General features: G+C 37.2%; 1 protein-coding gene across 1 annotated transcript in view; it reads left to right on the forward strand.

The window, feature by feature from the left end:
• Positions 1–15,819, forward strand: part of ITGA1 (integrin subunit alpha 1) — a 77,051-nt gene that overhangs the window by 55,198 nt on the left and 6,034 nt on the right. The window contains exons 14-28 of the mRNA XM_075021114.1: positions 425–679; positions 1,108–1,238; positions 2,648–2,811; positions 3,002–3,138; positions 4,120–4,230; positions 4,791–4,876; positions 5,080–5,215; positions 6,205–6,285; positions 8,129–8,205; positions 8,895–8,984; positions 9,993–10,095; positions 11,374–11,487; positions 13,145–13,249; positions 14,387–14,491; positions 15,351–15,443. Coding sequence (XP_074877215.1) covers positions 425–679; positions 1,108–1,238; positions 2,648–2,811; positions 3,002–3,138; positions 4,120–4,230; positions 4,791–4,876; positions 5,080–5,215; positions 6,205–6,285; positions 8,129–8,205; positions 8,895–8,984; positions 9,993–10,095; positions 11,374–11,487; positions 13,145–13,249; positions 14,387–14,491; positions 15,351–15,443 — 1,788 coding nt within the window. The remainder of the gene's footprint in view (positions 1–424; positions 680–1,107; positions 1,239–2,647; positions 2,812–3,001; positions 3,139–4,119; positions 4,231–4,790; positions 4,877–5,079; positions 5,216–6,204; positions 6,286–8,128; positions 8,206–8,894; positions 8,985–9,992; positions 10,096–11,373; positions 11,488–13,144; positions 13,250–14,386; positions 14,492–15,350; positions 15,444–15,819) is intronic.

The following is a 15,819-nucleotide window of genomic DNA, read 5'->3' on the forward strand; positions in this document are numbered from 1 at the left end:
CTTTCACGTCTTCTTTTTGCTTTCATGGATTAGGGAACAGTAGGGCTCATCCATCCTAAAAGTGTGTGCTCCAGTATCCTTGTGACTTGCTTACCAACTTAAACCCCGTACATCCAACAGCTTTTAAACATCCAAATATTGTTACAATACTGTACTTTCCTGTGAACCTCTAACTTCAAGAAATATGCAGAAGCATCTAGATGTAGAAAGAGAGGGAGCAAGAATGTCTTTCCCACCCACTGCTCAGAAAGAACATTTATTATAGTTACAGAATCACAGTTTGTACAGTGCAGTCAATGACTAGGAATAGGATGTAATTGTTTAATTTAATTAATCAGTTTGTCTTCTGGACAGGAGCTCTTAAAAGCCTGCATTGCTAAAATGATGATGGAAATCCACAAACTCTAAATCTGTTCTTTCACAGACGAAGTTTGAATATCAGATGAGTCTCGAACCTTTAAAGCAAACATGCTGTTCACCGTTAAAACAGGACACCTGCAAAGTTCTTAAGAATGAGCCTTGCGGTGCACGCTTTGGGACTGCGATTGCTGCAGTGAGGGATCTCAACCTTGATGGATATAATGACATTGTAATAGGTTCTCCCCTAGAGGATGATCATCGGGGAGCTGTTTATATTTATCATGGCCGTGGCAACACAATCAGTAAAAAATATTCACAGGTATGAAGTAAAACTTCGCAGATTGGCAGCTGCTGTAAGTGTATGTAGTACAAATCCTGTTTTCCCATGTCTTCCCAATGTAGTATCAAACTGTGACTTGACCTGTCATGACAGCTTCTTTTTTAAAATGCTCTTACTTTTAAACTCATACTGATTTAACCAAATTTGACTCTAATATTGTTAGAAAATATATTTGCATCTTTTTATTAGAAACCTTCTGACATGTTCTGTACAGTCAGAAAAGTAGATATTTTGCAATTCTGAAAATTTGTAGTGTGTTCAGCACCATGGTAATCATTTTAGGAAAATTGTAATGAAAATTTAATATATTTAAAGAGTCTTAAAAGCCATCTAACTGCCAACAAATACATCTTGAATGTTGTTATCTTTCAGTATGCACTGCATAAACATCTTGATGCTTTTCACAGCGTATTGCATCAGGTGGAGATGGGGAAAAAGTGAAATTTTTTGGCCAGTCTGTGCATGGAGAAATGGATTTAAACGATGACGGGCTGATCGATGTCACCATTGGAGGCCTTGGTGGGGCTGCCCTCTTCTGGTACGGATACTCACAGCAGCTGTCTGGCCAGAAAATACCCATTTGTCTTGGGATACCAGTGTAACGTGCATGTACTACTGTTTGGACGGTTGTGAGGATAGTGTTTTCATCTCATGCTTTGACACTGGCTGTGAATCTTCATATTTTCATGTCTTTCTGGAGGAACGAATATAAGACTTAATGGATGACAGTAATGAATACAGGAATGTTTTACAAAGCTTGTTAGCCTAGTATGAAGACCTTGTCCTTCTAGACCATATTCAAAATAGAAACTGATTCCTCCTGTGGTAGTGGGTAAAATAGAAAAAACCCTTAAGTGTTCTCTTTTTCACACTATATTGCATATTATCTTAATAGCAATATCAAGGACAGGTTCAAATACAAAGGGGTCACTAAGAAAACTCATCTGACTTCCTAATAAGAAATGTCTAGTTTGACTCCCTGCAGAAAATATTGGAAAAATTTAACTAAACTTTCTGATTAGCAGTGAATTAATTTTCTTTACAAAAGAGCATGATTCAGATGACATAATGAACAATATACTTTTTAAGGGAGAACAGAAAAATACCAGTAAGAGAAATAAGGTAACATGTAATCCCTCATTTCCAAAGCACACAAACGATTTCTCTCTGGTAAGCCAATTGCTAAGCCAGCTCCTTGCTTTCCCTGTCCTGCTGTTCCACCTAACTCACCTGCTAGGTGATCAAGTTTGTCAGGTCTTGCCACCATCCTGAAGCTGCCAGCTTCTCCTCACCTTCATCTGGTTGTTTGTCTTTCTAAAAGTTCCACTTCTAAATGCAGTGAGACGCCCCCTCACTGCATTGTTTAGATCACAAATGTGAAGAAAGGTATTTTGCCAGCTGAATTTTCTGCTGGTTTAGTATGCTGGCATACTCTGTCTTGAGGCCAAAAGGGAGCTGAGCCAGCGTAAAGGGAGAGGCAGGAATGTTTTGCAGGGACAGGGGCAAAGGGGAATTAAAGTGAAGCAAACTGGTAGTGAATCTCAGCCTGTTTATCTACCCACAGCCTAAGAGATGGCACACTACCCTCCAGCTTATGTATAGCAATATGTTCATCTGTGGATACCCTTGAGGATGGGTCTGGGCCTTCAGTCTCTTAAAATTGAACTGGCTCTATAGAGTTGCTTAAATGCTTTTGAGAATATTTCCTTTCACCTGATATCTGTTCTCAAAAAAGTACAGCACTATGGAGAAACCCTGTGGCCATTTTCTCTGTAATTTGTTGTTTACTGGTACTATATAGAGAGTGTATAGTTAATTACTTGTCTAGACCATCACATATGAGTATTTTAATATTGAATGTTGCACTATTTGTATGTTCATTCCTAAGTTAAAAAAAGTTGCTGCTATTATTTTCAGGGCACTTTCTCTCCTTGTGTTTTTGTTAAGGTCTCGTGATGTGGCTGAAGTAAATGTTTCCATGCAATTTACACCCAAAAGCATCAATATCCAACAACAAAATTGTCAGATAAATAAAGGAAAAACAATATGCATAAATGCCACAATTTGTTTTAAGACCAGACTAAAGTCGAAGGAAGATACATTTGAATCCAGTAAGTAGATAAGCACTAAGCTATGGAATCCTTACGCACTAAAACTGCTATGCTCGCATTTGTTTATTTCTCAAAAAATGGAACGCAATTCTTCTAAAGTACTATTCAAAGTGCATTTAAGATACTTCAGGAAAAACAGAATGTGTAGAGGCAATTTGGTTGATAATATTGATCTCAACTTCCTTTGCAGGTCTGCAGTATTGGATTACTCTCGACTCACAAAGACAAGTATCTCGAAGTTTGTTCACAGAAAGCCGTGACAGGAAGATGCAAAAAAATATAACTATCAAAGGGTCAGAATGTATTAAACATAACTTCTACATGTTGGCAAGTAAATCATTTAAAGTGTTTTTCTCATGCTGACATTATAATAACCCAGGTGTATTCCATTAATTGTAAATTAGGCAACAAAATCTGTATCCAGAATTAATCTTAAGAAGTGTACCTAAAAATTGTTTACTACTTAGGATTTATGTATTTGTATATGTACACAGATACAAGCTATTTACTTATATGTACAGTCTATTTACCTTTGTCTCTTTGTGTCTGTCTTAAGAAAGAGCATAAAACACTTAGTGGAACCAACCAGCTATCATGGTTAGTAGTTTAGGTGCATTCAAAACTCAGCAGTAGCATGTGAGCTAGAAGTGTAGTTTGCTTATTGGTGCCATTCATCCTGCTAAAATGTAGTAAAAAACCTTACAGATTAGGTTTGGGATAGAGAATACTTATTCACTGCAAAACAGAAACCTAACCAGCAACTGTGAGCATGAAGTTGCCCAGATTGTAACTGATGTGCAGAGTGACTGAAGATGCATATTATAAGCCACCCACATTTTAAATATTTAGTAACTTCACAGTTGTATCGTAATTCAAAACTAATGATAAATGATGCCCTTAATTTGCTTAAATTTACAATACATATCCTAACAGCAGGCCTCAGTTTGACCTCATACAAGGTGATACTGCTGTTGTTCATCTTACTGATCCTTTAAGCACAACTAAAAGAGGAAAGTCTATGAGTGGACTGTTCTGAGACATTCTTAAATGAAACTGTGTTGGATATGCTCAGGCTATGTGATGTTTTTATGATGAAATACACAAAAACATTAGTAGCTATTGGTAAGGATTGGCTTGCACAGTATATGCTTTATCATCAATTTCAAGTATTCAAATCCTTCTCTAGCAAGGATGGTGACAGAGTGACTGAAAAATATTTTACCTCAGCATTGTTTGGGTTTTTCTAACCTCCTTAGATATTAAAGTGAATGTCCCTAACAGCAATTTTTTTCTTTCTTTATGTTCTAGGATAAGCCTGACTTTCAGGACTCTGTAAAGGTTTTGCTGGAGTTCAATTTTTCTGATCCAGAGAGCGGACCTGTTCTTGATAGCAACCTGCCAAATTCAGTATCTGAATATGTAAGTCAGCAAGATTCTGTATTAATAACCAAAGTATTTAAGGTAAAATTCATAGCCCACACAAGAGCTGAAAATATTGTCCACAAATTGGCTAAAGAGGGAGGGTTGTTGAGTGTGTTGAGAAGATGTTTCCTCTAAATGAGTCTTCAGGAGTGAAAAGCTTGATCCAATATGCTTGGGTGCCAGCCTGGGGTTTTAAAGCTTTCCAGAGTTAACTGAAGATAGAAGAGAGTACAAGCAATTTTATTGTCATTTTTTACATAGATAGAGCAGGGGGATGTTAGTCATTTAGTCTGATGGTGCTTGGCATTATTCATACTTCTCCTATTGCCTCTTTTTCTAGTCTAGATGAACCACTCAGGAGGGAATGAGTAGAAAGCTTATGCTTCCTCTGTGCATTTTACAGGATCTTGGCATGTTTAACTGATTAATATTAGGGAAGACTTCTTTGATTGTCAAAGAGAAGACCTTATATAAAATTAGATAATGAATTAAAATGCAAGTATTTAATTTTAATAATAAATGTAATAAAATTGAGAATAAAAATACTATTGTTGCAGATTCCTTTCACAAAAGATTGTGGAGCCAAAAATAAATGCATTTCAGATCTTGTTCTGAATGTAAAAGCAAGCATAGCTGGAGACAGGTAACTACACTGGGTTTATTGTATCACTTGATATCTATACAAAATTTCTATGTAAATTATAAATTCTGTAGTCTAATAAGATAATGCTGTGGCATAATTTCCAAATCAGAAACAATATAGTCTGGACACTGGAAAAAGTTCCTCTTTATGTTAAAAACAGATTCAAAAGTTAAGGTGTCCAACATTTTTACTTTATTTTACAGCTCTTCTCCATTCCTTGTAAAGTCACGCAATGATAAGTTCACCATCCAGCTCTCTGTGAAGAATAAAAAAGACAGTGCCTATAATACCAGGGTTTTGGTTCAGTATTCTCCAAATATTATTTTTGCTGGCATTGAGGTAGGAATTTTTCACATTATCCCATTTATCATAACCTACATTGCTAGAGAGATCTGAGGAAGCCTTTTTATTAAGCCTGAATTTCACTGCTCTGGCATCATCTCATTTGATTGGAAGAGATTCCCTGGGAGTGCTATCCTTGCTTTTCCCACTAAAAGACTGTATTTATTTTGACCTGAGTGGACTCTCGCCTAGCCTCCATTAACTGCAGATGCAAGTTTCACAGTGACACTTAGACAGTAAGTGCCTGCATCTTAGATGAACATCAGCACCATGAATCATCTGTACATCTGTAGAGCCAGAAGTGCCTCATTACTCGTCAGTACAGCTCCTGAGCCTGTAGAATTCTCCCTTTGCATGTGTATAGAAAAAGCACTGTCTTGGTGGGGCAGCATAGATGGGTGCTTGCCTCATCCCTACCTCAGATAGCATTTCTAAAGTAGCTGTTTTTCTGCCTGCCTCGGCAGATGTGCTACGAATTCACCTCAGTTCAGGTGGGAAACATTAGGAGAAGTTTGTTTTCTATCAACAGTCCTGATGGTGGACATTAGGAGAAGTCAGGGACGTATAGCACTGTTGCTGACTCTCTGGCAGTAATTTATGGAGTATGAATGTCACTTTTATTGCCAAGTTAGGAACATATTTTCAAAGTCACATGTAAAAACTGTGTACTTATACATATGTTGATCTGCTAGACCCCACAACTAATTTGCATGATGTCCAGTTCATCTATAATTGCTGATGTTCCAAACACTTTCACTGGAAGGGAATAATGACTACTAATTGATGTAGATATCCATAGGTGGAAATTGTTTTGCCGAAGTTTTGGCTTCCTATTTTTGTTCCACTTCAGTTAAGGCTTTGACTCTTACGATGTTTTGACAATGAAAAACCAGCAATGGTATATATGTTCAACAGGCCCTTGCTGCTTAGTCAAAATTTAAAAAGAGTTTGCACAAGGTCATGATTTCACTTTCTTTTTCCTTTAGGATATACAGAAAGATAGCTGTGAAGCTATTGACAACATCACCTGTAAAGTGGGATATCCATTTCTAAAACCTGCAGAAGAGGTAAAAAGTCCCCTTGCATGCAAGTTCTCCTTGCTCCATGTTGTTCTAAGGCCAGGGCAGTCCCTATCACCTCTGAATTTATTTTCTCTTATGCTCACCCCAAAACCTGTCCATGCATGTTTCCCAAGCTATCCTTGACATGAACTGCACTGAGCCAGATAGGAAAACATCAGATCTTCAGCCAGCTGTGATATGTGAGGAGGTAGTAGGTGCATATTGCCATCCTTGATGCTGTCAGAAGGCAGGTGGCACAGCTGGCCAGAAGGGTCTGTCTCCAGGTGTATAAGAAGATATTGGTTAGGCTATACTGATAAGATATTAGATACTGTGGCTTTCCAGAGGTTGGAGCCTATGACTTTAGTTATTTTGTACAAAAAAATTTAGTCAGTTGGTTGAAAAAAGAGTAAGTTGGTATGTGGAAATGCTAACCTGGATCTGCCAGAGCTGGACATCAAGACTTCACCTCTGCTCTGTCAGGAGCGAGAGGCCTTTCCAGCAAGCAGCCCACTTAAAATCAAGCTCCACTTGAACAGCTCCAGTAGTGATAAGCCTGTAGCTCCTGCTGGAATAGTGAGGGAGATTTAGCTGAACTAAGCCTTTAAAAGTATGCATCTAAGTCTCACTTAAATAGTTCTGATACTGAATTGGGAAATAGCAAATTGCATGCAAATAAGACCAACTGTCTTTCCTGGCAGTTTCTTCTCTGTTCCTCTGTCATATCAGGTCTGTGTTGCAGATGCATAATGGAGGGAGGATCAGGAGAGATGTCCTCTTACATTGCCTTCCACATACATGTTCCAGCTTGTGTCTTGGACTTGTAGGAATTAAGTCAGCTGTTACTTTCTTGCAGCCAAATAAGCATACTACCCATTGCTAGTGCCCACAATGCTCCATTCCCAGCTTCACTGGATTTTTAACCTTTTCCTTTCATGCTTTGGTTGTTAGTTTGTCTTTAGCTATAATCCCTAAATTTAGATATTTCATAGTCTCCTTTGCATTCAGAAATCAGTTAATCTCTGATTCACTGATAAGCATCCCTAATACATCCCTTTTTAAAGCCTCTTCCTGGCTCTTTTTTTTTTTTTTTTTTTTAATGTGAAGAAACATCTAAAACAACTTTCTCTGGGTCACTTTGTAGTAAATATTTGTACACATTAAAGGAAAAATGAAAGTCTGAGCTGAAAATCCTGTACAGTAACAAAGAGTGAAACTTTTGCTTCATATAAAATTACCCTTAAGTGTCAGGATATGAAGAGTGGCATGTTTGGGACAGTCTTCCCAAATTCCATGTAGTGCCAAACTGTGATAATTTGTCTTAGTTACAATGTGTAGGGTATTTTTGTGAGACCTAGTAGTCATTTATTTACAATGTAAACAATTCTATTTGGTATTCTAGGTGTTTTACTACATATTAAGTGAGATTCCAGCTGCCCTCTATAGAGAGCTCATCTCCATTGTAATTGCCAGGCTTTGAAGCTTTGTTTCTAGCTCATTAGAGAAAAAAAAAAAATGGTTTTGATAAATTGCTTGCAAGTTCAGCTGGTTTCTATTAAGAATTATTTAGCTATGTATTTCTAATTTACAATATAATAAGTTTTACTGAGGTTTCTCAGTTCTGAAAGTTTGAGGCTTCTGTTTAATAAGTGATAACTATTAGATTTCCTCTTGGTGGGGACAAATTCAAAAAAGTGGATTCATTCATAGAAAAGTGTTAAAATGTGAATACGTATTCCATAGATAAACATAGCAAAAATTTGCACATTTTTCACCAGATCTAACCATATTACTGTGCTTTTTTTTTATTATTATTATTTTAAAATATGTAACATATTTCTCTAAACAGATTTCCTTCAAAATATCATTCCAATTCAATGCATCATATCTCCTGGAAAATGCTACTGTTCACGTATATGCAACAAGGTTAGTTGCAATCATTATTTGTTTACCTTCTGATTTTTATTTTTTTTTTTTAGAAAGCCCTACAGCTTTGTGTTTCGTAGTAAAACAAGGATGACTTTTCTGAACTCAGCAGTAGTTAAACAATCGGTAGAGCTGGCAGCCTTACAGATGTACTGGGTTCAGCAGTGGACTGAGTGGACTAAATAAATAGCTGTTTGCCTCTAGAGCCTGAGAGTCACAAATGAGGCATAATTTCCACTAGTTTTACCTTCAAAAAAGGTTTATTCTCTTACAAAATTACTGCATACTTTAGCATGAATCACAGTTTATGCTAAACACAAAGGTCAGGCCTTCAAAGAGCAAGAACATTGCAGAAGTTGTCTGTGATAAAGGGATGCACTTGCCCTCAGTGTTTGCTGTCCCTGCAAAATCCAGAGATGGTATGAGAGTAGTGGCCCTTCCTTGGTCCATTTTTATTCAGTCAACTGCAGTCTGTAATTTTAACAAAGATGCATTTCTGACTTAACTTTTTAGTTACTGGAAATAGGCTTTTGAATTTATTTCTAGGAGACAGTAATTAACGGGAAATGAGTAGTGTGTTTCTATATCCAGAGCTGTAGGTATTTCAGTTTCTTAAGATCCCTTCTCACCTAGTAGTCATGTTGCATCTGCACAGTCTGATCTGAGTGGCATATGTTGTTTTATTTTAGTGACAGTGAAGAACCACCTGAGACCCTGAGTGACAACAGAGGACACATTACAATTCCAGTAAAATATGAAGTAGGATTAATATTTGTAAGGTATTGATGCTTCTCTGTACCTTATTTGCTAGCACAGTAAATAGGAGGTGTTCAAAGAGAATATAGTATCGTTTTGTTGTTGAGCTGTGCTCAGTATCTACAGATGACAGCTTCTAAGCTCATGAACAGGCTTCATTGAAAAGAGCAGTTACTGTCCCTATCTTGATGTAGCTCCTTTTTACCTATTTAAGTTTAATCTGCAGTTTGCAAGTACAACAGCAGCTTTTGTTGATTCTTGTACTTGGCTCTATTCATTCAAAGGTGTTTCAGGTACATAAAAAAGCAAATACTTCCAGCTTCCTGATGGCCATGAGTTTATATTACTGTGATATTGCATGGCGTGCTGTTTAATTTCCAGCTTCAAAAATTAGCCTTAATTTTAGATTCTCAGGGGTTTGCTTTTATCAGTTTGGATGTAAACTTTAATGCAGGTCTTGTAGTACACTTTATTTTCAGAAATAACTAGAATTCAATTAAATTCCATCCCTGAAAAACATTATAAATATTATCAGTAGACTACATTGCATGGTGTGCAGGTGTAAATAATAAAGTCAAATTCATTTTGGATGCATTTCATGGTTCAAATCCAGCCTTTGTTTGTCTCATAGGGAATAAGGTTGAATTTAGAACATGCTGGTTTTGTTCTCCTTTTACCTGGTTCTGTCTTTTATAGGACCCTGCCTGTTTTACATGGCAATACTCAGGATAAGGGACTGCACAGCTAGAGTAAGAACAGCAAAATCAGGCCCTGATATATTATTTTGGGGAACAATATTTGCTCTTTTTGTAGTTTTATCTGAACAAAACATTTAAAATGTACATAATAAAAAGTCAGTATTACTCATAAAATGGATGAGTTGAACTTCAGTGGAAGTAGCAGTGCACTCAATTGCAAGACTAGTCCTGGAGGATTCATGAAATAATGAAAAGACCTATATTATTAACTGCTAGAGTTTTTATGAAGTTTGTGTGCTTATTGGAGTTTTGTGGTTTTTTCTTAACCCACAGTGTTTTCAAAGAGCACCATGTTATAATTGCAGCAAATGATACTGTCCCTACTGCTATTAACACAACAGAACAGATTGGGGATGAAGTTACTCTACATTATAGGGTAAGAAACAATTAAAACTGTATGATACAGGTACTGGCTTCATCCTTTTTTTTTTCTTTTTTTCATTTGGTTTGAACCACTTAATGTGATAGCCTATTACTTAAATAACAGCTATGCTAAACCTTCTACATGGGTATTTTGTGGTTTGTGTTTAACACCTTTTTTTTTCTTGCTTGCTTTGGAATAAGGTGAGTCAGAGGTTCTCAGAGTGGTCCATCCCTGTGGAGTAGTTCTGGTGGTGTTTAGATCCACTGCCCTCAGCAGGGGAAAGAGAGAGCATGCCCTGGTGAATGAGAACTTGACCTACGTTCATTGAAGTGTGGAACAGATATTTCCGAAATCCCATCAGCTTTGAAAAAGGCAAATGCCATGCTCCAAGAAGGGGGGTTTTTCTATTTTTTAGCCCACCTACGGTGCTTTACTCAGCTACTATTTTTAGTCTAAAAGTTCAAATCCAGTAATCTCGAAGCTTTTGTGGATGTTTAAGACATTATTCATCTCACTTCAAAACCTTTGCTTTCTGGATGTAAAAGCTGGTGAACTGCAGAGCATACCATTTATGATCTTGTAAGCAAAACTTGTCTCTGCAAGCAGCTTATCACAAAAGAGCAGTAAGAAGAAAAAAGTTAAACAGGTTCTTGACTATTTATTAGGCTCATCCACTTCAGATACAGGATCACCAGTTCCCTGCCAGCAATTTCACCTAGGCATTTTCTCCGTCCTCGGCCACAGCAGGCCTGTTCAGAAGGAACAGCAGCTTACAGATATGAGCTTACAGATATGTCCTGTGATTTTCTCAGGGAAAACAGGGGAGAGGAGCAGCTGAGCAGGAGGGCTGTTGCAAAAGCACACCTGAGAAGGAACCAGCAGGAGCCACCAATGGTACAGTGGCTCCTCTCCCATGTTGAAGTATTTGGGGGGCTTTATTAAAAATTTAAATTAAATGACCTTAGATAGAAGTCCCAGATGATAAGAGGATGCAGTAAACAAGATAACATCAAGGAATTTATGTCAAAATGGCCCCTTTCATCCCATTCATTTGATTTCCTTCAATAGAGCATTGTATTACCAAAGACCACAGAAGAATGTGTCTGATAATTCACAACAGGCTGTTCTCATGGGAAAAGTAAGAGTTCATCACACCACTTTTTGCATAACTGTGGAAATCTAAGAAAACACAGAAGAAAAGAAAAGCATGGGAAAGGAAAAAACTCACAATCAAATACCCACAAAATAAGGAAAGTACTAATCAAAACATTTTTCTTTTTTTTTTTATAGATTGAAAAAGGTGAACAATTTCCAATGCCAAACCTTACACTGCAGATCTTATATCCCAATGTAACAGCAGCCAAGAACACTCTTCTCTACCTTACTGCATTGTCACATTCCCAAGTAAGCTAGGAATTTGTATTTTTATGATTAATGTAAATTTGAAATTTTTGTTGTAAGGAATTTAAAAATGCAAACATCTGGGATTATGCCTAGCTTCAAGGCAGATATTTCTTTTTTCATCTAAAAGACAAGATGCTGATGTTTTAAGAGTATGTACAGATGTGCATAAGAAGACAAAGATAAATTTTCTGAAAAGGAAACAAGCAAATCTAAAATGGTGTTGAACAATAACTGGACCATTACAAGGTTAATTTGATATATTGCCAAGTGATGAGAGGTCCAGACTGAGGTATGAGTGACAGGATTTTCTTTCTTAGTTTTGCCTACTGAGCCTCAGATTATCTCCATTGCCAGCAGTGTTTATTGTAAATGCTCTAGTCCTGCTGTATACACCTATGGCTCAATCTCCTGTTCAGTCCTCTTCTTTCTGGTACTGAAATTAGCCTTCCTGCTCTCTAGCACTAGCAGTCCTCTGGCTTCTTCCTTCTCTGGGGCACTGAGACATCTTGAAGGGGATGGTAGGTCATGTCTTTCAAATGCTCTTCACTGCAGCCCTCATTTGAGTTTCTCCATTTCACTCCTCCAGAGCAGCTGCAGGAGATCACAATTCTAGCAAATCCCATGGTTTCAGATCTGTAGATATTAAAACTAGAGCTATATCAACAACTGGATGGCTGAAGAACCCAAATATCACTAAGTGGTGACCTAAACCTCTTTTTTTTTTTAATCTTCTCCTCAGAGACACAGACACAGGTGCACCTCTCTCAAATATTTCACTTAGTTTTGAGGTGTAACACCACTGAAAAATAAACCAAATGGTCTAAATAAAAGTTCAAAGTTCACTTTAAAACAAAATAATCTAGAAAACCCCAAATATTTCATGTTTAGAATACACAGAAGTTGTGTCTTTTCTTAAATTCCTTCCCCTATTATTTTCATTCCTAGTCAATCACCACATTTGACCCAAGTTTGCACATAAACTCAACAAATCTGTGCTTTTTCTGTGGGTATAATTCACCTACCACCAGCTACACCCTAGTGATAGTAGTGTGCCAAAGTGTACTCCAGCGGATTTGCAATTTTCTTCGTGCTAGCAATCTGAAAGTGAATGACCTGACTGAAAAAAGCAAATTCCCCTGCACCAAAGACACCAAAGGATTTCCCAGCTGCCTTTGAAGGAGCCATGGAGGTCAAGCAGTGCTCCAGCACCCGCTCCCCCTCCCTGGGCACTGCAGTGGAGGTTCCTGAATCCTGCACTTAACCTGCCTGTCTGCTTGCTAAGGCAGAGCTTCTGTGGATTCCCATGCAAAAGCTATTTATCTCTTTTAATAGCCAACTCTTGCTGGTTCATGTAGTGGTCATCTTGCCAGGAAGGTCTTGTTTGCTTCTACGGATTTTAAGTAGCTGCATAGAGTTTAGGTCAAATTATCTCATAAAAAGCTCATTTGTTGTTTCAATAATGATACTTCTATACCTACATCATCTGAATTTCCTATCCTGCACTCTTGCAATATGCAGTTTTATTGCATTTAGCGGTTAGTAAATATTATTAATGCTATTAAATATTAAATATTAATGTTGGCTTGTTTACAGAGCATTTTTTTTAATAGATTGCATATTCAGACAATAAGAATAATATTTGTATTTCTGCTAACAGAATGCCATCTGCCAAACTAGTTACCCTGTAGATCCCTTAAAGATCAGCATTGGGAAACCATTTGTGTTGCCAAAAATAAAAGAACCTACAAAGGATACAATTATGGTAAGCCTACATATATATCCCAGGTATTAACCCAGATCCTGGAGCTGAGTACTTCTGCAATAAATATATAAAATATTCTCTCAAACTGTACCCTATTGAAACTCACTTTGTCTTAATAGCCTGAAAAGCCATCTTTATGCAGACTAGCTATAGTTTTTATTTGGCTACAAAACTGTATGTGGAACTGAATTTGGGGTGGGTTGGTTTTTTTTTAATTTAGCCAGTGTGTAAATAACAGTAGCACATTTGACAGCTGAGTAAATCGTCACCTTCCATATTCTCATTGTAATTAATAAATAGTAATATTTTAAAAGCTCATCTCCCTTGCAACTTTTTTAGACATCCAGTTGAAAATACTTTCAAATGCTAGCACTCTGATCTGACAGATTTTCCATGCAGCTAGTAGAAATGTAATTGATGATCCCATTTGGAAAGGATTAGCCTCTCACGGTTAGACAGAAGAGGTGCGAAGTAACTTTGCTGACTTAGTTCCGTTGACACGTCAGGGGGAAAACCGTAATACTACCTCCTCAGCGTAGAGGTACAAGTTGAGTTTCTTGTGCAAGTGAAACCATGCCATGAGAAGAGTATTTTGCCATGCTTATCATAGTCCTTCAGAGAGGGGATAAAGGTCTAGGCTAAGCAAATGTTTCCAAAGTGTTGAGCATAATTCTGCTGCCCTCCCAGCTAGCAAGTGATACAGGCAAGTAAAGGTACTTAAGTTTTCACACACACATCCTGCCCTGCTTGAAAGATTCAGGTGTCCCACGATTTGAAAGGATCAAGAAACACTGCAGAGAAGCTGTAGCTGTGTTGGCAGAAAAACACTTGCTGTTAAAGGCTGTGCCTCCTTTAGGAGCTCTGCTGATGGCTTTTGCTGCATACCTACAGTAGCACAGCTTCCTCAAGGCTAAGCGAGCCTGCAAAAACCGAGCCTGTTCCACCACAGCATGAGTATCTCAGCTCGTTTTATATACTGCAGTGTCATTTTTACATAAAAAGGCTCAGTAATTAATATCAGTTTAGCACTGGTGTCATAGCACGTCTATGATCTATATATATAGTTGTTTACATTTTTTTATTTTATTAATGTGAAAAGTCTCTCCCTATTAATTCATGCTGGTGCTTTTTAAACAGGACTGTGATACATACAGCTGTGCATCTATTAATTGTGCCCTGGTCCCATCGGACATATATCAAGTGAATGTTTCATTAAGAGTATGGAAACCTACCATCATAAAGGTAAGTAAATCCCATTTGTATTCAGAATACTCTTGGGTTTGAGAAACTTAAGCCAATGTTTCTAATGTCTATTAAAATTATACCTTTCATTTTCTTAAGTCTCCATAGTCCCCTAGTATTTGAAATTGTTTGTCTTCTATTTTAAAATTTCCTCAGAACTAAGTGGCATGCATTTTATTATCCTTAAATTAAGTACTTAGAACTTAGAAGGAATTTCAAAACATGGTAAGAAGACATCCCTTAGTTATTCTGTATTGATGGTCTTTTTTTTAATAGCCACTTATGCATCCACAAATTCTAATTCAGCAGATATAAGAAGTGGTACATAGAATCATATAATTTTTAAATAAGTTTTAATCTGGAAAAATTTCTTATGTCCAGAAAGGATTTTTTGATCAAAAAGAGCAGAGGAGCAAGTCCACCTCAGAGCACACCTCAGTATTGTCTGATGGTTACAACAATGACCAGGCTGTGGTCCATTTTGCTCAGTTGATGAATTTCTGATACTGAGTTCCTGTTCTGGGTCTTTATTTTTCTCTGGAAAATAACAGGACAGGAGGGAGATACAGCAGAACTTTAGAAAGCCTGAATCTGTCCCTGTGGCTGAAGTAGTATGCCAGGTTTAATTAGTATTTCTTTGAAATCTCTGCTCTCTACTCTTCCAAGCTGTATTGCTCTCTTGTAAAGAGTGATGTGTGTGCTGAAGATGACACACATGAGCAGCTTCACTGACTTTCACATTTTTCAGCATCTCCCAAAACTTTAGCATTAAGTTTTGCTTTCACCCTCCTCATTTCTACAAAGCTTTCTACTTCAAAATACTTGATTATAAACCATAGCCATTCCTCTCTTCTTCCAGGCAAGTATTCACAGCTTAACCCTTGTTGTGAAAGCATTACTTAGGAGTGAGAACTCATCACTGATTTTGAGAAATGACCATCAAAAACTGGAGGTAAGGACATGATAATTCATGGATTTACTCTTCATAGGATTTATTATGCTACCGAATCATTTATTTTCATTCATTACTAATGAACTGTTACCTGTTGTAATGTATTATCCTACTCTAAATAAAAGTAAGTGATTTCATATTACAGTAGAAATGTCAGAATTAGTCAGATAATGATACCAAAATCCCATTGCCCACCAATGTACCTGGGTGAGAAGAAGTACTGTCTGAAGTATTTCTGCCTGCAGCAATATTAATGCTTCCTGCATCTATGTAAATTAGAAGCATAATTAAAATCCCTTTAAGGAATCAATAGTATTTTTTAAATTGTCCTGGGTATTTAGAAGTGATCTTACTTTGTTTGTTGTATTTTCTTTGG

The sequence above is a fragment of the Buteo buteo genome, chromosome Z, assembly GCF_964188355.1.
Source record: "Buteo buteo chromosome Z, bButBut1.hap1.1, whole genome shotgun sequence".
Lineage (NCBI taxonomy): Eukaryota > Metazoa > Chordata > Aves > Accipitriformes > Accipitridae > Buteo > Buteo buteo.